This window comes from Meles meles, chromosome 19, assembly GCF_922984935.1.
Source record: "Meles meles chromosome 19, mMelMel3.1 paternal haplotype, whole genome shotgun sequence".
NCBI lineage: Eukaryota > Metazoa > Chordata > Mammalia > Carnivora > Mustelidae > Meles > Meles meles.
Window position 1 is genome coordinate 53,546,093 of NC_060084.1, and position 23,086 is coordinate 53,569,178.

General features: G+C 41.8%; 1 protein-coding gene across 6 annotated transcripts; it reads left to right on the forward strand.

Annotated features, from left to right (window-relative positions):
* Positions 1-410: 410 nt before the first annotated feature.
* Positions 411-21,112, forward strand: ZNF615 (zinc finger protein 615). 6 transcript variants are annotated; one of them, XM_045988218.1, is made up of 5 exons: positions 411-536; positions 11,609-11,819; positions 13,959-14,085; positions 14,345-14,437; positions 18,017-21,112. In XM_045988218.1, exons 2-5 carry the CDS (start codon positions 11,805-11,807, stop codon positions 19,969-19,971), a joined length of 2,190 nt encoding a protein of 729 aa, XP_045844174.1. In that variant the 5' UTR covers positions 411-536; positions 11,609-11,804; the 3' UTR covers positions 19,972-21,112. The 6 variants fall into 6 exon arrangements, with proteins under 6 accessions (XP_045844174.1, XP_045844176.1, XP_045844171.1 ...); XM_045988220.1 differs by having other exon boundaries at positions 412-489; XM_045988219.1 differs by lacking the exon at positions 411-536 and adding an exon at positions 9,008-9,182.
* The last annotated feature ends 1,974 nt before the right edge of the window (positions 21,113-23,086 follow it).

Sequence of the window (23,086 nt, forward strand, 5' to 3'; positions counted from 1 at the left end):
GCCCCCAGAGCTTCTGCGGATGTCCTGCTTTGTCCAAAAGTCTCTTCAAACCCATTTTTTGCTAGAAACTCGGTGGAGGAGGTGGGTTCCCAAGCGAGTTCTGTGCTGGACAGATAACCTCCACTTTTAACGGGGTAGTGCCAACGGAGCCATCTAAGTTTAATTTTCTAGTCGGCTCACTCAAAGGGATTTCCGCCGGGCGTTATTGCCCGGTTTAAGCTTCAGTCTGGAGACACCTGCGCGCTTCTGCCGGGACCCACCCGCCCTTCCACTTTCCCAACCTTCCCTGCTGCGGGCACGTAGGGCCCGACCCCCGGCGGCCCGTACGACCGTGATCTAAGATGGCCGCCCCCGTGGGGCACGGCCTGGGCGCGGCCATGTTGCCGCAGCGGAAAAGCTGGGATCCAGTTGCCTTTTCTCTACAAATGCCTCAGACCGGTGTTGGCCACCATCCGGCGGTGCCGAGCCAGGCGGAGGAAGTTCGGCGAAGTAAGTTCAGGCGCCGACCGGTCGTGGTGGGGTGTGGCGAAAATCAGGTCAGTGTCTGGGGCTCTTCGTGGGCAGTGGCTGAGGGGTGGCGGTTGGCGTCTGCCTGGGGTGACGCGGCCGGGATTCCCGCGGGAGGACGGCGTGGGTGGGTGTTCCGCCGTGTTGGGGTGTGCGCTTTTGGCGTCCCTCGACCCAGTCCGGAGTCGCTCTCGAGGCTCGTGGTTGAAGATCTCTGGGGAACAGCGACCTGGGGCCGAGGGCACATCTGGGGGCCGTTTACTCTCTCGGGCTAGGAGATGGCTAGCCGGAGGGTGGTGGCTGTCAGGGACAGCCGCATATGGTGCGCATTTGGTTTGGGGCTCGAAGATGAGGCGCTGCTTCGGGGTTCACGTGCAGGGGTCTGTGGGGTTCACGGGGCTCGGAGGGGCTGCCCTGAGCATAGGCGCCGCTGCTGGAGTGTGGGCTGCGCCTGGAAGCCCGGGGCTAGGCTGCTGCTGCCACTGACGCGAGGTGCCTTTGCGTCCTCCTTCTGCCCCGTAGCCCCAGGTCTTCAGCTTCAGTTTTTTTTTTTTTTTCCCTTTTATTTTTTTATTATTTTTTTTAATTTTTTATTTTTTTATTTTTTTCCCCTTTTTATTTATTTATTTTTTTTTTCAGCGTAACAGTATTCATTCTTTTTGCACAACACCCAGTGCTCCATGCAAAACGTGCCCTCCCCATCACCCACCACCTGTTCCCCCAACCTCCCACCCCTGACCCTTCAAAACCCTCAGGTTGTTTTTCAGAGTCCATAGTCTCTTATGGTTCGCCTCCCCTCCCCAATGTCCATAGCCCGCTCCCCCTCTCCCAATCCCACCTCCCCCCAGCAACCCCCAGTTTGTTTTGTGAGATTAAGAGTCATTTATGGTTTGTCTCCCTCCCATTCAGCTTCAGTTTTAAACCCTCTTTGGCCCCCAACATAACCCCTTAGTGTTGAACTTCAAAGTTTCTGGCGAGATGAATGATCCCGCATACCTCATAGCGGTTTCCTGTTTAAGATGCAGCCTTTTCTCCTTTGTCCTCTAAGATTCCTGCGCATTCCTCTGGGATATTTCTTTTCAGACTCCGTAGGACATAAGCAGAATAACACCTCTTGTCATTAAGTTCTATTCCCAAGGGATAATCCTTGTCAAAATTTCAGTACATTCCAGTTTGAGGCTTTCATGTTATGTGCTTAATATTGATAATCCAGATAAATTGTGTAAATGGTACAATGATTTTCTCTATTCCCCTATTTCATGTAATAAACATTTACAAATGATTTTAGTGTATGAACCTGTGGTATTGTGAGTGTTTCATGAGTGGATTCGTAGTCAGTGTTTGCATATGTTTGTATAAAGGTGAAATGTTTGAAATGTTTAGGTATCATTTTGGGGACATTTCATGATTATTCATTTACTCATGGATTTGTTCCCCTGCCTTTCATCTCCAATGTAGACTTTTTTTTTTTAATTCGTTTATTTGTTTATTTACAGCATAACAGTGTTCATTGTTTTGGCATCACACCCAGTGCTCCATGCAGTATGTGCCCTCCCTATTACCCACCACCTGGTTCCTCAACCCCCGCCCCCCACCCCCTGCTGCCCCTTCTTAACCCTCTGGTTGTTTTTCAGAGTCCATAGTCTCTCATGGTTCATCTCCCCTTCCAGTTTCCCTCAACTCCCTCTCCTCTCCATCTCCCCATGTCCTCCATGTTATTTGTTATGCTCCACAAATAAGTGAGACCATATGATACTTGACTCTCTCTGCTTGACTTATTTCGCTCAGCATAATCTCTTCCAGTCCCGTCCATGTTGCTACAAACGTTGGGTATTCGTCCTTTCTGATGGAGGCATAATACTCCATTGTGTATATGGACCACATCTTCCTTATCCATTCATCCGTTGAAGGGCATCTTGGTTCTTTCCACAGTTTGGCGCCCGTAGCCATTGCTGCTATAAACATTGGGGTACAGATGGCCCTTCTTTTCACTACATCTGTATCTTTGGGGTAAACACCCAGCAGTGCAATTGCAGGGTCATAGGGAAGCTCTATTCTTAATTTCTTCAGGAATCTCCACACTGTTCTCCAAAGTGGCTGCACTAACTTGCATTCCCACCAACAGTGTAAGAGGGTTCCCCTTTCTCCACATCCTCTCCAACACACGTTGTTTCCTGTCTTGCTAATTTTGGCCATTCTAACTGGTGTCAGGTGGTATCTCAATGTTGTTTTAATTTGACTCTCCCTGATGGCTAGTGATGATGAACATTTTTTCATGTGTCTGATAGCCATTTGTATGTCTTCGTTGGAGAAGTGTCTGTTCATATCTTCTGCCCATTTTTTGATATGATTATCTGTTTTGTGTGTGTTGAGTTTGAGGAGTTCTTTATAGATCCTGGATATCAACCTTTTGTCTGTACTGTCATTTGCAAATATCTTCTCCCATTCCGTGGGTTGCCTCTTTGTTTGGTTGACTGTTTCCTTTGCTGTGCAGAAGCTTTTGATCTTGATGAAGTCCCAAAAGTTCATTTTTGCTTTTGTTTCCTTGGCCTTTGGAGACATATCTTGAAAAAAGTTGCTGTGGCTGATATCGAAGAGGTTACTGCCTATGTTCTCCTCTAGGATTCTGATAGATTCCTGTCTCACGTTGAGGTCTTTTATCCATTTCGAGTTTATCTTTGTGTACGGTGTAAGAGAGTGGTCGAGTTTCATTCTTCTACATATCACTGTCCAGTTTTCCCAGCACCATTTATTGAAGAGACTGTCTTTTTTCCATTGAATATTTTTTCCTGTTTTGTCGAAGATTATTTGACCATAGAGTTGAGGGTCCATATCTGGGCTCTCCACTCTGTTCCACTGGTCTGTGTGTCTGTTTTTATGCCAGTACCACGCTGTCTTGGTGATCACAGCTTTGTAGTAAAGCTTGAAATCGGGTAACGTGATGCCGCCAGTTTTGTTTTTGTTTTTCAACATTTCCTTAGCAATTCGGGGTCTCTTCTGGCTCCATACAAATTTTAGGATTATTTGCTCCAGCTCTTTGAAAAATACTGGTGGAATTTTGATCGGAATGGCATTAAAAGTATAGATTGCTCTAGGCAGTATAGACATTTTAACAATGTTTATTCTTCCAATCCAAGAGCATGGAACGGTCTTCCATCTTTTTGTGTCTTCTAATACTATGTTGAACAAGAGTGGTGAGAGTGGGCATCCTTGTTGTGTTCCTGATCTCAACGGGAAGGCTGCAAGCTTTTTCCCATTGAGGATGATATTTGCTGTGGGTCTTTCATAGACAGATTTTATGAAGTTCAGGAATGTTCCCTCTATCCCTATACTTTGAAGCGTTTTCATCAGGAACGGATGCTGGATTTTGTCAAATGCTTTTTCTGCATCAATTGAGAGGACCATGTGGTTCTTCTCTCTTCTCTTATTGATTTGTTCTATCACATTGATTGATTTGCGAATGTTGAACCAACCTTGCAACCCAGGGATGAATCCCACCTGGTCATGGTGGATAATCTTTTGAATGTGCTGCTGGATCCTGTTTGCTAGGATCTTGTTGAGAGTCTTTGCATCCATATTCATCAGTGATATTGGTCTGAAATTCTCCTTTTTGGTAGGGTCTTTGCCTGGTTTGGGGATCAGGGTAATGCTGGCTTCATAAAAAGAGTCTGGAAGTTTTCGTTCTGCTTCAATTTTCTGGAACAGCTTCAGGAGAATTGGTGTTATTTCTTCTTTGAAAGTTTGGTAGAATTCCCCAGGGAATCTGTCAGGTCCTGGGCTCTTGTTTTTTGGGAGGTTTTTGATCACTGCTTCAATCTCGTTACTAGATATCGGTCTCTTCAGGTTGTCAATTTCTTCCTGGTTCAATTTTGGGAGTTTGTAGCTTTCCAGGAATGCATCCATTTCATCTAGGTTGCTTAGCTTATTGGCATATAACTGTTGGTAATAATTTCTGATGATTGTTTCTATTTCCTTGGTGTTAGTTGTGATCTCTCCCTTTTCATTCATAATTTTATTAATTTGGGCTTTCTCTCTTTTCTTTTGGATTAGTGTGGCCAATGGTTTATCGATCTTATTGATTCTTTCAAAAAACCAGCTTCTAGTTTCATTGAGACGTTCTACTGTATCTCTGGTTTCTACCTCATTGATCTCTGCTCTAATCTTGATTATTTCCCTTCTTGCATGTGGAGTTGGTTTGATTTGTTGTTGATTCTCCAGTTCTTTAAGGTGTAGAGACAGCTGGTGTATTCTGGATTTTTCAATGTTTTTGAGGGAGGCTTGGATGGCTATGTATTTCCCCCTTAGAACCGCCTTTGCTGTATCCCATAGGTTTTGGACCGAAGTGTCTTCATTCTCATTGGTTTCCATGAATTGTTTAAGTTCATCTTTGATCTCCTGGTTGATCCAAGCATTCTGAAGCAAGGCGGTCTTTAGCTTCCAGGTGTTTGAGTTCCTTCTGAACTTTTCCTTGTGACTGAGTTCCAGTTTCAAAGCATTGTGATCTGAGAATATGCAGGGAATAATGTCAGTCTTTTGGTATTGGTTGAGTCCTGCTTTGTGACCCAGTATGTGGTCTATTCTGGAGAAGGTTCCATGTGCACTTGAGAAGAATGAGTATTCTGTTGTTTTAGGGTGGAATGTTCTGTATACGTCGATGAGGTCCATCTGGTCCAATGTTTCATTCAATGCTCTTATTTCTTTATTAATTTTCTGCTTCGATGATCTGTCTATTTCTGAGAGAGGCGTATTAAGATCTCCTACTATTATTGTATTCCTATCAATATGACTCTTTATCTTGATTAATAGTTTTCTTATGTAATTGGGTGCTCCCATATTGGGGGCATAGATATTAACAATTGTTAGATCGTCTTTGCGGATAGTCCCTTTAAGAATTATGTAGTGTCCTTCTGTATCTCTGACTACAGTCTTTAGTTTAAAATCTAATTTATCTGATATGAGAATCGCTACCCCGGCCTTCTTTTGAGGCCCATTGGCATGAAAGATGTTTCTCCATCCCTTCACTTTCAGTCTGGGTGTATCCTTAGGTTCAAAATGGGTCTCTTGTAGACAACATATGGATGGGTCCTGTCGTTTTATCCAATCTGCAACCCTGTGTCGTTTTATGGGCGCATTTAGGCCATTCACATTGAGAGTGATTATTGAGAGATAGGTTTTTATTGACATCGTGTTGCCTTTGAAGTCTTTCTGTCTGTAGATTGTGTCTATATTTCTGTTCAATGATATTCTTAGGATTTTTTCTCTCTTATAGGACCCCCCTTAATATTTCCTGCAGTGTCGGCTTGGTGGTTGCATAGTCTTTTAAGCCTTGCCGGTCTTGGAAACTCTTTATCTCTCCATCCATTTTAAATGTCAGTCTTGCTGGATAGAGTATTCTTGGTTGCATGTTCTTCTCATTTAGTACTCTGAATATATTTTGCCAGCCCTTCCTGGCTTGCCAGGTCTCTGTGGACAGGTCTGACGTTATTCTAATGGGCTTTCCTCTGTACGTAAGGAGCTTTTTTGTCCTAGCTGCTTTTAAGAGGGTCTCTCTTGAAACGTAATTCCTCATTCTAACTATAAGGTGTCGTGAGGACTTTCGAGAATTTAAAATCTTGGGAGGAAATCTCTCTGCCTCTAGTACATGAACGTTGTTTCCATTCGTGAGATTGGGAAAATTTTCATAGACAACTTCTTCCACTATATCTTCTAGACTTCTTTCTTTTTCCTCCCCTTCAGGGATTCCAATAATTCTGACGTTGGAACGTTTCATGGCATCGTTTATTTCCCTGATTCTGTTTTCGTGGCTTCTGAGCTGTTTGTTCCAGGCTTCCTCCTGATCCTTTCTCTCTATCTGTTTGTCCTCCAGATCACTAATTCTATCTTCTGTCTCAGTTACCCTAGCTTTTAGAGAATTTAGATTAGATTGGAACTCATTGAGAGCATTGTGAACATCATCCCTGGTGGCTTTCAGTTCTGCCCTAATCAATTCTGTTTGGTCATCCATGGCTTTCTCCAACCTAGCTATTGCCTGGATAATTGTTAGTCTGAATTCCTTTTCTGACATATTGTCTATGTCGATAGCCATTAGCTCTGTTGCAGAAGGCCCATCCTCTCTATTTTTCTTCTGTTGGGAATTCCTCCTCCTAGTCATTTTGGTAAGAGGTGACTGAACAGATGCAGCTGGACTTATCGATTGTGGTGCAGTCAAGGTGCACCCTGGAACGCTTCTGTGCAATCAGGATTCCCCACCCAAATGAGAGAAAAAAGAAAAGAAAAAGAAATAGAGAAGGAGAAAGAAAAAAAAGGGGAAAGAAAAAAGGAAAAAAAAAAAGAGAGAGAGAGAGAGAGAAATAGGAAAAAAAGGGAAGATAAAAGAGAAGGCTCAGCCCAAATGGGCCACAAGGTAAGATTTATGAAGTATACAAACAAAAACAGACAAACAAAAAGACTGATAAAAGTATATGACAAGAGAAAAAAATATATATATATAAGCAAAAAAAGGGAAGAACCTCATCAGAAAGAACCCCACGTATAAGATTTATATATTATCAGGACAAACACAAATTCACAGAAACACTGACAGAAGGAAAAATTGGGAGAGTGGTTATAAATTCTCAGTGTGGGCGAGGAAGGTTATTTTGATTCTTCCTGACGGTATCTTGATGTTTTTGTTAAGGGACTCAACTTTCCTAAGTTACAGGGGGATTAGAAACTGGTTTGCCTATAAGGGTAGCATTGATTGGGGAAAGGGGATTATCTTGAAGTTTAACTCTATATGTATAGTAGAAAATAAAAATTAAAAAAGAATAAACTAGACTAAACTAAGTTAAAATTAAAAAAGAATTAAAAAAATAGAAAAGCAAAAGAAAAACACGGGTGTATGTATCAAAAAGTTCAGGTTAGAAGGTTATTAAAGAATTTGATGTACTGGACATCTCAGTGTGGTGGTAAATAGGTTAAAAAAATTATCTGTATGTATAAAAAAAAAGAACCAGAATATTGGTAAAGAGTTCAAAATAAAAGTTGTATTTATGAAGTAGTGGTGGTTCTTCTTCTTTTTTTTTTTTTTCTTCCTTCCTGGTTGGTTCTGGGTAGGGGCCTGCCACGTGGGTTTTCAGACAATGATGTTCCCTGAGTTAGGTCCTCCAGCTCCCCTGAAGGGGGTGAGCTCTGAGGAAACTGGTTTTTTTTCAGCCTTTTGTTCTCTGGGGGTTTTTATGTTCTTTCATCTGCTTTCTCTCGCCTTGACAGCTTTTGATGGTTTTTGGAGTTTTAGAGGAGAGCAAACTGCACCCCGACCTCCCTCTCAGAGAGAAGCCCCAGAATATTTTGGAAAAGCTGCTGGCTGAGTCGGTTCTGAGTCACTGTCCCTGGGGATGCAGGAGCTCCTCGTTGTACCCAAAACCAGGGCAGCGGTGGCTGTCTAGGCAGCTCCAGACCGCCAGAGAGGTTCTGAGCAGAGATCGCACACTGAGATTTTCCCGCTGTCCCGGGCTGGGAATGTCTGGTTTTTCCGGATGCCAGAGCTCCAGGCTAGCGCCTATGAGCACGTATCCCAAGGGAAGGTGTGGGGCACGCGCATTTCAGGATTGCCTTCTGGTCAGGCTCCCAGCTCCTCACGGGAGCCAGACCCCACTCGTTCTCGGGCGCGCAGGCGGGTCAGGTGCACTGGCGGCTCAGGGATGGAGACCTGATTTCTCCACCGCACTCTCTCTGGCTCAGCGCCAGGGGAGGCTGTCCTGGGTTGGGGGACTTAGGTCCCTGACCCTAACCGCCCAGGTTCCCACTATTACCCCCCGCGATCCTTTGCTCTTTGTTTTTTGAGTGCTTTCAACCAGACTCCAAGTTAATGCTGGTCCCCAGACGCAGGGCGCTCTCGTGTTGGGGTATTACTTTCCAATCGGTCACCTCTGGTGACTCCCTCCCCCTTTTGTTTATCTTCCGATAACAGTCCAATGCTCCCAGTCTGCTTTACCTGCCACTGGCGTCTTCTGCTCCTGTAGAGATCCAGACGTGTATAATTCTGATCTCAGGCTGATTTCATGGGTGGTCGGAGTTCTTTGGTAGGTAATCAGCTCACTTTAGGGTACAGGTTGAAATGGTGCCTCCTCCTACTTCCCCACCATCTTGACTCCCCCGACTTTTTTTTTTTTTTTAATCGCAGTTGTAAGCCTGTTATTCCTTTCTGACTCCCTTTTCCTTATAATTTTCTAGAATATAAAAGATCAATTAACTTTAATTATCTACTGGCTACTTGGCCACGCTACTAAATTCTTATTGCAGTATCTTTCTCTCTATCTAACATTTTAGTGTGGAAGATTTTCAAACATACAGAAATATCAAAAGAATGTTAAAGTATCCATCCATACACCTACCACATAGATTCTACCATTAATGTCCTACTAGACTAGCTCTACCAGTTATCTAACCTTCTGTCCATCCTTTGTTCATGAAGCAGTCTTTTTTGTTACAGGCAGGGGTGGAGGGAGAGAGAGAGAATTCCAAGCAGGCTCCATGCCCTGCATAGAGCCCGAGACCGGTTCCGTGTCACAACCCTGAGATCATGACCTGAGCCAAAAAACAAGAGTCAGAAGCCTAACCACCTGAGCCACCCAGACACAAGATGAGTCAGTCTTCTGTTGGTTTCCGTGCATTCTAAAGACAGCTGCAGTCCTGTACGGTTACTCTAAATGCCTTTGGAATTACATGACTAATAGAGTTCTAATAGCTTTATACTTGTTTCATTTGTTTACTTAATGGACAGATTTCTTACTTACAAATAGTCTTGGCCTGCTGTGAAGTGGAATGAAAGTGAATTTTGGAATGAATTGAATCTTGTTTTTATTAATTTATTAAAGATTTTATTTATTTATTTGAGAGAGAAGGTGAGAGAGAGCACAACCTGGAAGTGGGGACAAAAAGAGAGGGAGAAGCAGACTCCCCACTGAGCTTGGAGCCTAACAAGGGGCTCAATCCCAGAACTCCAGGATCATGACCTGAGCCGAAGACACTTAACTGACTGAGCCACCCAGGCACCCCTGAAATGAATCTGATTTTTCAAACCACTGTGTGATTGATGTGACCTGTAGCTGTTTCCCTGGTAGCAAAAAGAAGTCAAAATCTCCCTCAGGGGTTGTTTTGAAGATCCAGTGAAGTAAAATACCTAAAATGGTGATCTGTGATGGCAGGAATCTAGTATATTTGAATAAGAAGGCTGATGATTTCCCCATATTTATGGTTTTGTGCTTTGTAAAATTTGTATTTATAACTAATTTGCTCTCTCCCTGCCTCCCCCTTGTTTCTCTGTCTTTATTCTTTTAAGTATGAAAACTTTTTTTCTCGTTATTTAATTTATTTTTTTAAATTTTTTTGTATTAATATATAATGTATTATTTGCCCCAGGGGTACAGGAAATATGAAAACGTTTAAAGCTATGATCTAGCAACACAATTTTAATTATAGAATGCTGATAATTTTTCTGATTTAAAACATAAGTGCTCTTTGGAAACTATAATGAAGAAACTAAATGTCCTATCAAATACTACACTGTTGCCAGTATTTCCTTTTTAGAAGTTCTTAGAAGTAGATTTTTAGTTTACTAGCAATACTTTGAATGTTAAATTGAATGTTAAATTATTCCCATAAAATGTCCTGTTCTTTAACACTGACCTTGACCCTCTGTGTGCTTTATGATGGTATGGGGACAGCTGGGTGGCTTAGTTGGTTAAGCGTCTGCGTTCAGCTCAGGTCACGATCCCAGTGTCCTGGGATCAAGTCCAGCATCAGGCTCCTTGCTCAGTGAAGAGCCTGCTTCTCCCTCTGACTGCTGCCTGCTGCTCCCCCTGCTTGTGCTGGCGCGCTCTCTCTGACAAATAAATAAATAAAATCCTTAAAAATTAAAAAAAAAAGATACAGACTTTTTCTATTTAAATGTTGTAACCAGCCACCTGACTAAAGAGGTATATAGACATGTTAGGTGAATATTCATAATTGGCCTTTTTTTAAAAAAGATTTTATTTATTTGTCAGAGAGACAGAGATAGAGCAAAAGCAGGGGGGAGTGGCAGGTAGAGGGAGAAGCAGGCTTCCCGCTGAACAAGGGAACCCCCCCCCACCTCACCCCAGGACTTGATCCTGGGATCAAGACCTGAGTCAAAGGCAGTTACTTAACTGACTGAGCCACCCAGGCATCCCCATGTGGTACTAAGTTAGACTTAAACTCTTACCAGTTTTGTTTCTCTTGACTCCTTGCTCCTCTGCTTATGTTGGTGGATCCTTTCCTTTTGCTTGAAGAACATTCATGTTTGCTGTAACACAGGTTTTCTGATGAAGAATTCTCTCTGCTTTTGCCTGAACATGTCTTTATTTCAGTTCTATTTCTAAAGAATATTTTTGCTGACTCTCCTATATAGGTTTATACTTATAATTCTCTACAGAGTATCAAGAAATGGATGATAATGAGAAATTAGATAAGACCCTGCTTAATATTTGCTTAGCATGATGTTCTCAAAATCAAAATGTATGCAGCCTGGGATGTAAGAAGACTTTTGAAGAGGGGGATGGACATGCATGATTTAAAAGATAATGGGGCGCCTGGTGGCTCAGTCAGTTAAGCATCCAACTCTTGGTTTTGGCTCAGGTCGTGATCTCAGTCATGAGATTGAGGCCTCTGTTGGGCTCCATGCTGTGCGTGGATCCTGTTTGGGATTCTCTTTCTCCCTCTCCCTCTGCCCCTCTCTTGCTCACAGTTGCTCCCTCTTTTTCTATAAGTAAATAAATAAATTAATTTAAAAAATTAAAATGCGTACATCTTAACTGTCTGTATGTCCTCATTCCTAAAATGAATCCACATAAGGAGTTCCCTGCCACTGGGTATCACGCTCTTCTGGGTCTCTGTCCCGCATTCCCTTTGATAGTTATACTGCTTCCACTCTACAGAAGAAAGGTGCTTCCCAAACATTCTGAATTTTATGTTTTCTTGGCCCGGAGTACTTAATAAAAAGATAGATCTTTTGGGGCCTTGGTATAAGGTGAATGCACAGCAACAGTGACAACATCTGGGCCTAAAGAGAATGTGCCACTCAGAGTAATTTGTTTTTCAGCCTGTAGGTGCTGGCTCTCCAGGAACTAGACAGATCAAGGGAAAAGGGAGGAGAAGACTCCAAGACTTAGATGACATCATTTCTGGGGAAACCATTGACTGGAGACTGAGATTTTTGAACAGAAATTTAGAGCTGATCCAGAAGAGCTAAAGACAGAGCATCCAAGTTAGCAGCCATTTCCCCAAATCAAAAGAAGATGATCCAAGCCCAGGTGACTTTTGGGCTCTTTTATTCTTTCCTTTATTTCCCAATGGATTTGTAGAAATCGACTAAAAAAAAAAGATCAGTGCAATTAAAAAGAAAAGTTTAAATTGAGAATAGCAGGATCTGGAGAAATCTGGGCAAAGTAGGATCAGGAACCTAATTTCATAGGATTCATACTTTGTGATTCATGTTGGAATGAATATATGTGACTGTGTAAGACCCTGTAGGTCACATGAACTGTCAGTTTGCTGCAAATGTCTCTGACAATCATCACAAGAGAATGTTGGTAAGTTACATGGTAGGCATTACTGTGATATGTCTACTGCCAACACTTCTGACACCAAACATGAGTTTTTGTGCACAAATGACCAGTTCTCCAACTCTCCAGATACCACCTGTCTACAATTTGATTCAATCTTGGCTCTGACTACATGGATTTACTGTCATACTCCACAAGTTTGCCCTCATGTCAGATACCAAGTATTGGGTGCCCAGAGTACTCGTACTTCTGACTTGACTACAAATAGACAGTTCCCACAATCCCTTTGTTGGTTTTGATAATTCACTATAGTGACTCACATAACTCAGGCAAACACTTTACTTCACGTTTACCAATTTATTATAGAGGATAGAAGGTGGAAACAGGCAAATGGAAGAGAAGCCCAGAGCAAGGTTTGGGAGAAGGAGCAAGGACCTTCCATGCCTTCTCGAAATAAGCCATCCTCCCAGCACCTTGATATGCTCACCAACCTGGAACTTCTCTGAGCCCTGGAGTGTAGTGCGAGTCGGTTTTGTCATTGTCGTTGTTGTTTTTTTTAAATATTTTATTTATTTGAGAGAGAGAGAGCATGTGCATATGTGCACAAGGTAGGGGGTACAGAGGGAGAGGGACAAGCAGACTCCCCACTGAACGGGGAACCCGATGCGGGGCTCATACCAGGACCCTGAGATCATGATCTGAGCCAAAGTCAGATGCTTAGCCCACTGAGCCACCCAAGTGTCCCCTGGAGTGTTTGTTTTTTATTTAGGTTTCATCATGTATGGGCAATTGATTAAATCACTGGCCGTTAATGATTATCTCAATCTCCAGTCCCTCTCCCTCCCTGGACAGCTGGGATGGGGCTGAAAATTCCAGCCCTGTAATCAATAGGTTTGTTTCCCTAGCAACCAGCCATATCCTTAGGGTATCTAGGGTTCCACTATGTTTTACCTTGTTAATATATATTCAGGTAAGGTTGAAAGGAGCTTATTACAAGTAATGCAAGATGTCCTTCCCACCCCAACCACTTAGGAAATTCCAGGGCTTTAGGAGCCGTGCAAAGAACCAGAGATGAATACGGAATACAAATTTCTTATATCACAATATCACAGGCATCAAGTGTGAGGAGAAAACAGACTGGTTCCTTGAGGGATGTTAATATTTCATGGCATAGTTTCTGAAGTTCACATAGGTCTTTGATGGTTTTTCAGAGAGGTATTGTGGTTGGTGAGGTCCTTAATTGCCCCTACTACTTATAGATGTAAAAATATGTTTCCTACAGCTGTTTCTTCATTGTATCTGTTACGGTATTAACCCTGCCTAATGATATGCACACATACATATATGTTTGTCTTTTTACATATATGTGTCCATAAATATGTTCTTTATAGTTTTTTAAAAATTTGCTTAGTCATCTGTTAATCCTTTTGCTTTATACATGTTTTATACAGTTTCTTTTGTTTATTTTTATTAACCACTGAAATAAGTATGTATTGTCTTATCTGCAGTCTCTTCATTACTGGTTTTGGTGTTAGCTCGAATGCTCATGGTGAATTTGGAAATCTGTATTATTTGTCTGCTTATAAGTGTTATGTAGTTAAGTATTGGCAAAGAGGTTTTCAAATACATATAGATTATAGATGCCTACACTAGCAAGAGGATTTTGTGACACATATTACAAAAATTTCCTTAAATTTTCAAGGTCATTGAATGAATAGAAGATTGCACACGACATAGTATTATATAAGATTTTTTCTATCACAATGTATTAAAGAATAAAAACCACCATTTCCTATATAGTGAAATGAGCAGAATAACTTCCTTTATCTGTTTTTTCCATATCACCACAAGAATATCACTTCATTAAACATAACTGTGTTATAACAGGAATTCCTGACATTTGATGATGTGGCCGTGGACTTCACCTGGGAGGAGTGGCAGCTCCTGGCCCCTGCTCAGAAGGACCTGTATCGGGACATGATGTTGGAGAACTACAGCAACCTGGTGTCAGTGGGTGAGGACAGCTCCCGTGTGTCACTCACAGGGCGCTCTGCCAGTGGCTCTGTCTTTCTCAGCTATTTAACTCTTTAATACTCGAAATGGTAGATCCTCAGATCCTTCTCTTGCCTTAGACAAGAGGGTATAATGTCCCATCTTCTGAGAGAAAAGCCTTGATGTTACAGATGTGAAACCTGTTTAGTTCCTAGAATGTAACATTATCCCTCCTTGCTGTACCCAAGTCCACTGAGTCTTCTGTCTTTTCTCACGCACAGGGTATCAAGCCGGCAAACCAGATGTACTCTCCAAGTTGGAGCGAGGAGAACTTTGGACGAGAGAAGATGAAATGCACAGTCAGATCTGCCCAGGTGAGTGAGAACTGGCAAGGTGGGCGGCTAGTAGTGTTAGGTCGTTCAGAGAAGGCATCAGGACTGTGACCATGTCTGAGGAAACATCAACAGCCCATCCCTGTATCTCTCTTCTCATATGAGAATTCTTTTTCTTTTTTGAAGTTTAGAGGAAAATATGCTCCTTTTTTTTTCTTTTGAGATTGGATCCCTGTTTACTTTATTTATTTATTTTTTAAAAAGATTTTATCTATTTATTTGACAGAGAGAGATCATGAGTAGGCAGAGAGGCAGGAAGAGAGAGGGGGGGGAAGCAGGCTCTCTCTGCCGAGCAGAGAGCCTGATGTGGGGCTCGATTCCAGGACCCTGAGATCATGACCCGAGCCAAAGGCAGAGTCTTAACCCACTGAGCCACCCAGGCGCCCCTCTTTTTATTTTTTAGAAAGATCCATTTCTTTATTTTTAGAGAGAAAGTGCGCATGAGCAGGAAGAAGGACAGAGGCAGAGGCAGAGAGAGTGTCGTCAAGCAGACTCCTCGCTGAGCATGGAGTCTTGACGCAGGTCTTGATCCCAAAACCTGAGATCATGACCTGAGCCAAAATCAAGAGTCGGATGCTCAACATATCAATCCACCCAGGCACCCCTTTTTAAGTTTTTTTTAAGGATTTTTGTTTTTAAATACCCAACATGGGTATTTTAGACACCCAGCATGGGCCTCGAACTTACAACCCTGAGATCAAGAGTCACATGTTCCAGTGACTGAAGCCAGCCAGGCTCTCCCTCCTAGGATTTTCTAATCTTCCTCTTCTTCATCCGCTGTCACAGTGTTTTTACCTGTGTTACCACCTCTCCTGCAATGAAATTCCACTTTCCAGGCCTCTCTGGAAAAAAACAACTTTAAGTTCATCACTTTCTTCTTACTACTTTGCTTACCTGCCTTACTAGGAAATAATGATTTCCTTCCATGATATCTAACCCCACCTTGGATGCTTTGTCTCCATGATAACCTGGTTTTTCTGGGCATTTATGTTGTTCCTTGGCTCCCCTCCCCCACTTTCCTACCAGAACCCTGGAGGTTCTGTCTCCATACTTCTGTTTTCATTTTCTTCTCAGATCTCATAACTCTGAAAAGCTTCCTCTATTCCTATGAATTAATCCTTTCCCTTCTCTCATACATCCTAATTGGCTTCTCTCTTAATACAGTGTGCTTTCTTTTGATGTTTTTTACCCTTCTTCATGGTAGCATGGTAGCATGAAGACTTCACATTTTGTGTGTGAGAACGGGAATCATCTTCTCTCCATCTTTTTTTAAAATTTAGGGTCTTTTTCAGCTCAACACAACTACACATTTTAAATTTCTTCCTATCCTGGCAATGTTTTCTACTTGCTGAGGTTTCTTCTTTTTGGGGGGAGAATGGGGTAGAGAGAGAATTTTAAGTAGGCTCCACAGCCTGACACAAGGCTTAATATCACAACCTGAGGTCATGACCTGAGCAAACATGAAGAGTTGGATGGTTAACCGACTGAGCCATCCAGGTGCCCCTGAGCTCCCTTCTTTAAAGGTCATTTGATTAACAAGAAAATATCTTTTTTAACATGCTACATGTTTTCCAACCCAAACCAGGTCATAACTTAAGTCTGCTTCAAGTAATTTCCTTCATGGTTTTGCTAATTCAGATTTTTCTTGAGTTAACTAGATACTATCACTGCTTTTATTTTCCTAAAGCTTTTGTTTTCACTTTTTTTTTTTTTTTTTTTTTTTTTTGGTAATTCATCAGTCATGCCCTGACACTGGCTGTGGCCATTTATTATTACTTTCCAGTTTCTAAAGTGATGACAAAATGGAATTTCCACTAATTTTTTAAGACCTTTACTCTGATTCTTTTTTTTTTAATTGAAGTATAATTAACATACAGTGTTATATTCATTTTGGGTACACAATATAATGATTCAGCAATTCTATATATTTCTCTGCTCATCAAGATAAGTTGCTCTTAACTCCCTTATCTATTTAACCCATCCTCCCATCCACCTTCTTTCTGGCAATTATCAGTTTCTTCTCTGTATTTAAGTCTGCTTTTTTGTTTGTCTCTTATTGCTTTGTTCACTTGTTTTTTTCCTTAAATTCCACATATGGGTAAAATCATAAGGTGTTTGTCTTTCTCTGGCTGACATATTTCACTTAGTATTATACCCTCTAGATCCATTCATTTTGTTGCAAATGGCAAGATTTCCTTTTTTACAGTTTAGCAATATTCCATTGTATGTGTATACCGTATCTTTATCTTTTTTTTTTTCCCAAATTTTTATTTAAATTCTAGTTAGTTAACATATAGTTTAATCCTGGTTTCAGGAGTAGAATTTAGTGATCATCACTTACATACAACACCCAGTGCTCATCACAAGTGCCCTCCTTAATACCCATCCCATTTAGGCCGTCCCCCGCCGCCTCCCTCCAGCAACCCTCAGTTTGTTCTCTGTAGTTAAGATGCTCATGGTTTGCTTCTCTTTCTCTTTTTTTTTCCCTTTCCTATATGTTCCATGTATCTTCCTGTATGTTCATTTGTTTCTTAAATTCCACATATGAGTGAAATCCTATGATATTTGTTTTTTTCTGACTGACTTATTTCACTTAGCATAGTACACTCTAGCTTCATCCATTTCATTGCAAGAGGCAAGATTTCACTCTTTTTGTTGGCTGAGTAATACTCCATTGTGTGTATGTCTATATATCACATCTTCTCTATCCATTCATCAGTCGGTGGACGTGTGGGCTCTTTCCATATGTTAGCTATTGTTAATAATGCTGCTATAAACATCAGGGTGCATGTGCCCCTTCAAATCTGTATTTTTATATCCTTTGGGTAAATACCTAATAGTTCAATTGTTGTATCATAGGGTAGTTCTATTTTTTTTTTTTTTAAAGATTTTATTTATTTGAGAGAGCATGTGAGAGAGCACAGGTGGTGGAAGGGAGAAGCAGGCTGCCCATCAAGCAGGGAGGCTGATGCAGGGCTCGATCCCAGGATCCTGGGATCATGACCTGAGCCGAAAGCAGCCGCTTAACTGACTGAGCCACCCAGGTGCCTTAGGGTAGTTCTATTTTTAACTTTTATTTTTAAAAAAGGTTTTATTTATTTGAGAGAGTGAGCTTGAATGAGGGAGGGGCAGAGGGAGAGGGATAAACAGACTTCCTGCTGAGTGCGGAGCCCAAAGTGGGGCTCGATCCCAGGATCTTGAGATCATGACTTGAGCCGAAGGCAGACACTTATGGACTGAGCCACCCAGACATCCCCAGGTGAAGGCATTTTTATTTACTTTTTATTTTTTAATTTTTTAAAAAGATTTTATCTGACAGTCAGAGATCACAAGTAGGCAGAGAGACAGGCAGAGACAGAGGGAAGCAGGCTCCCCACTGAGCAGAGAGCCCAATGCGAGGCTCAATCCCAGGACCCTGGGATCATGACCCAGGTGGAAGGCAGAGGCTTTAACCCACTGAGCCACCTAGGCGCCCAATGTGAAGGCATTTTTAAAACAGTTTTATTCCAAGCTAAGATTATGAGAGATTACAGAATGATTCATTGTTCTTTTCTCTCTTAGAAATCAGGAACGTTGATGATTCTCTGCAATGTCACTTGGAAAATCGAAGCAATCAGAAGAGTGTGGAACAATGGTGTGAACATAATACTTTTGCAAATATTCTTAATCAGAGTGAAAGTAATTTCCTGTTAAAGCAAAATTATGATATATTTGACTTACATAAAAAATCTTTAAAATCAAATTTAAGTTTTGAAAGCAGGGGTATAAACTATAACTCAAAGAACTCTGAGTTTAATGAAGATGCGAAATCCCTTCTTCATACTAACCATGAACAATTTTATGGTGTAATAAAATTTCCTTTAAGTGTAAAACCCATCAACAATAATTCCCAGGTCATTAAACAGCAGAGAACTCACAACATGCAGAAAGCCCATGTATGTGGTGACTGTGGGAAAGCCTTTGTCAAGGTGTCTCAGCTCATTGATCATCAGAGAGTTCATACTCGAGAGAAACCTCATGGATGCAGTCTGTATGGGAAGGCATTCTCTAGAAAATCCAGGCTAACTGAACATCAGAGAATTCATACAAGACTGAAACACAAATGTACCGAATGTGACGAAACTTTCCTCAAGAAATCACAGTTCAGTTTACACCAGAAAACTCATATGGGACAGAAGCCTTATACATGTAATGAATGTGGGAAAGCGTTCATCAAGAAGTGTCGACTTATTTATCATCAGCGAACTCATACAGGAGAGAAGCCCCATGCGTGCAGTCTATGTGCGAAAGCCTTCTCTACAAAGTTCAGTCTCACTACACATCAGAAAACTCATACAGGAGAGAAACCTTATATGTGCAGTGACTGTGGAAAAGGCTTCATCGAGAAGAGGCGTCTTGTTGCACATCAACGAACTCATACTGGTGAGAAACCTTTTATCTGCAACGAATGTGGGAAAGGCTTCACCTTGAAGAACAGTCTTATCACACATCAGCAGACTCATACAGAACAGAAATTGTATACGTGCAGTGAATGTGGAAAAGGCTTCTCAGTGAAGCACTGTCTCGTCGTACATCAGCGATCTCATACAGGAGAGAAACCCTACACATGCAGTGAGTGTGGAAAAGGCTTCACCTTGAAGAGTCCTCTCATCAGACATCAGCGAACGCATACAGGAGAGAAGCCCTATGTGTGCAGTGTATGTGGAAAAGGCTTTACCATGAAGAGTGATCTCATTGTGCATCAGCGAACTCATACTGCAGAAAAGCCATATATATGCAATGATTGTGGGAAAGGCTTCACTGTGAAGAACCGTCTGGTTGTCCATCAGCGCACTCACACAGGAGAGAAACCTTATATATGCAGTGAATGTGGGAAAGGCTTTCCAGCAAAGATACGGCTGATTGGACATCAACGAACTCATACAGGAGAGAAGCCCTATACATGCAATGAATGTGGAAAAGGCTTCACAGAGAAGAGTCATCTCAATGTACATAGGCGCACTCATACAGGAGAGAAACCCTATATATGTAACGAATGTGGCAAAGGCTTAACTGGAAAAAGCATGCTCATTGCCCATTTGCGAACTCATACTGGGGAGAAACCGTATATATGCAATGAATGTGGAAAGGGCTTCACCATGAAGAGTACTCTGTGTATACATCAGCAAACTCATACTGGGGAGAAACCATACAAATGCAATGAATGTGATAAAGCCTTCAGGAAGAAAACCTGCCTCATACAACATCAGAGATTTCACACAGGAAAAACTTCCTTTGCGTGTCCTGAATGTGGAAAATTTTCTTTGCGTAAAAATGACCTCATTACCCACCAGAGAATTCACACAGGAGAGAAACCGTATGAGTGCAGTGAATGTGGGAAAGCCTTCACTACAAAGTCAGGGCTCAATGTTCATCAAAGAAAACATACAGGAGAGAGACCTTATGGATGCAGTGATTGTGGGAAAGCTTTTGCCCACTTGTCAATCCTTGTTAAACATAAGAGAATTCATAGGTAGTCACTTTGGGATAACCTGTTGCCAGTTGTAGGCCCTCAAGATAATAGTATGTAATGAAAATAACAGTGCAAAGAATGGTATCATCTTGAGTGATCAATTGTGTCATATTTTATGTTGAGGAAAAAATTTACAAAACAACTCACAATCAGCCTTGATGAAAATGTTTTAGGACATTATACATCTAAAAAGTAGACTGAAATAGATTCTATGAATGTGAAAGATGAGGAAAGCCTTCGGTGGGAAATAGACCCTATCATGTGATCATCACAGATAGTGAGTGTTTCCAGTTGGCAGATATGTAACTATGGGAAAATCTTTGCCCGGAAGTAAGACCTCAATAGATGTCAGTTCACACTAGACAAGTACTTCCTATGGCAATGAATACAGTAGGGCTTGAAGTAACATATTTGCCAGGAAGTCCATACAGAAATAACTTAGGAACACATTGGATGTGGTGGACTTCAGCAAAATACCAGACAACTTAGAGGAAAGAAGCCTTGAAGCCTTGGGGAAATGATGAATGAGAGCATTCTGTCACATCTGAACATAATGGATAACACGCCTCACAAGCATCCAGAACAGGATACTTAAGCTATATTTGATTGCCTTGTCATTGATTTTATAAATTTTAAATAGTGACTGTTACTCTCACCATGAATTAAATTTTAATATGTACAGTGTAGTGCAGGAGTGTTCTATGCCTGTGTCATTATATAATTAACTTTAGAATTTCTTTAGTTCCAAGTTTGTTATTACAGAATACTTGAAGTATTTCAAAATGAAGCAATATGTTAATTTCATATTTTAACAATATATTTGGATGTGTTTAACCAAGTTGTAAGTACCATCAATTTTGAATTTGAAATAAGTTTAGAATCACAAACACTGGAATATTTCAGAAATTTCCTAAATGTCCTTCATTCAGCTACTTCCAAAGGTAACATTTTACATAATCAGAGCTCATTATCAAATAGGGGAAAGTGAAATTATAATGCTTTTAACCACAGGATTTACTTGGGTCTCACCAGTTTTTTTTTTTTTTTTTTTTTTAAGATTTTGTTTATTTATTTGAGAGAGACATCACAAGCAGGAGGGAAGGTAGAGGGAGAAGCAGACTCCCCACTGGGCAGGGAGCCTGATGCGGGACGTGAGCTGAAGGCAGACACTTAATCGACTGAGCCACCCAGGTGCCCTGATCTCACCAGTTGTAACATGTACTCATTTTTCTTTCTGTCTGTCTTTCTTTCTTTTTTTATATAGTTTTAAGAAACTTTATCACATGTGTAGGTTTGTGTAACCAACACCACAGAATGTTTTGTCAACACAAACTCCTTCATGCTACTCCTTCATAGTCAAATTTTCTGTGACCCTAACCCCTGGCATCAGAGATTCTGTAAGTTTGTCATTTATAGACTATGCGGAAAGTAGAATCATTTAGCACTTACACTTTGAAGGTGGCTATTTGGCGTTGTGAGATAATAGAAAATATATATGTTGGTTTCTGCCCCCGGTGATGAGTGCACTAGGGTTTTTGTTTTTTTTTTTAAGATTTTATTTAGTGATTTGACAGAGATCACAAGTAGGCAGAGAGAGAGGAAAGCAGGCTCCCTGCTGAGCAGAGAGCCCGAAGGGGCATTTTTTTATTCTAATGAGGCAACACTGGGGGGACTCCTGTATGCCTTCTGGATTGGGACCGGTCACTAGAGAGAGAGACGAAGCCATAGAAGCTTAGAACTTACAGGCGTGTCTCCTCTCCCCTCCCCTCCTTACCCCCAATCCTTCAGAAAGGGGAGAGGGAAATTGAGTTAGTAACTGATCAATTCTACCTGAGGAAGCCTCCATTCACCGCAATGGCAGGTGAATTTCCATGTAGTTGGAGGAGGGCTGCCTCCATGTCCCTAGCGCTGGTGGAGAGTGCACAGAGAGCACCGCACTTGGTTGCAGTCGCCCTCCGGGGAGCCCTCGCAGGCTGGGGGTCTGGTGCGCCTGACTGGGTGTCGGTCCCGAGTGAGGAACCTAGCCGGTGAAGCAGGAACGTGCGTGGGGACATTTGCCATATTTGGGGTTTTACTTGGGGCCAGTCACCAAGGAATGCGAGCATGAGTTAAGGCGTAGTCTTCAGAGACTGATGATGAAAGGACGATGGTCAGGGCCTGGGGCCTGTGTGTTAACTCGGGCTCCGTGACTGAAAAGTAGGTGGCAGGTGTGGACCTGTGATCACTGCCCCTAGGCTACCTTAGGGGTGTCACCCGGGGTCCTGACAGGGAGCAGCCTGCCGTGGTAGGGGCGGGAGTTTCCATGGACCAGAGATCCTGGGGTGAACTTGAGATTTAATTTGAGGTCAATGTTTTTGGGGAGTGCAGGGTTTGTCTGTGTTTGGGAGCATAGGAGTCGGGGAGTTTTGAAACCCATAGCTCTGGGCTAGTGGGTGTTTTGAGGCTCAATCTTCAGATGAAAACATTTCCTTTTGGTCTTTCGAGTTGCTTCTCAAGGTTCTTACAAAAATGTGAAGAAAAATTTGTCTCCTGCATCCACTCTTCCCACTGTCCCCACAGAAATCAGAGTAGTTCACCATGATCAAGTGGTGTGTCTATGACTAAAGAGAGGATTTTTAACTTACAGCCAAATTTACTCTGATATTTCCTCTCAGGTTTGATACAAGTAAAAGCAACCATTGTCCTAAATGCTCCTCCTCAGTGAGAGCCATTTTGTTAAAAGAGATTTTTTAGATCACGTTTCAAAAAATTGGGGTCATCTAGACTCTGCCTAGCTTCTAATACTCCTGTATGCTTTTGTATTGTCTCTAGAAAATATCAAAAATTCTTGTTGCTCCCCCTTATCAGCAGCATTTTATACTCAAAGTTTTTTGGATTTTGGCAATTTCAATATCTGAGTCCTTGTATCACACAGCGGTTTTAATTTGTGATTTCCTAATACGGAATGACATTGATCATCTTTTCATATGCTTGTTTGCCATCTGTCTTTGATCAAGCTCCTGTTCAAGGTCTTTGCCCATTTTTAAAAAAATTTATTTATTTTTTCAGCATAACAGTATTCATTGTTTTTGCACAACACCCAGTGCTCCATGCAAAACGTGCCCTCCCTATTACCCACC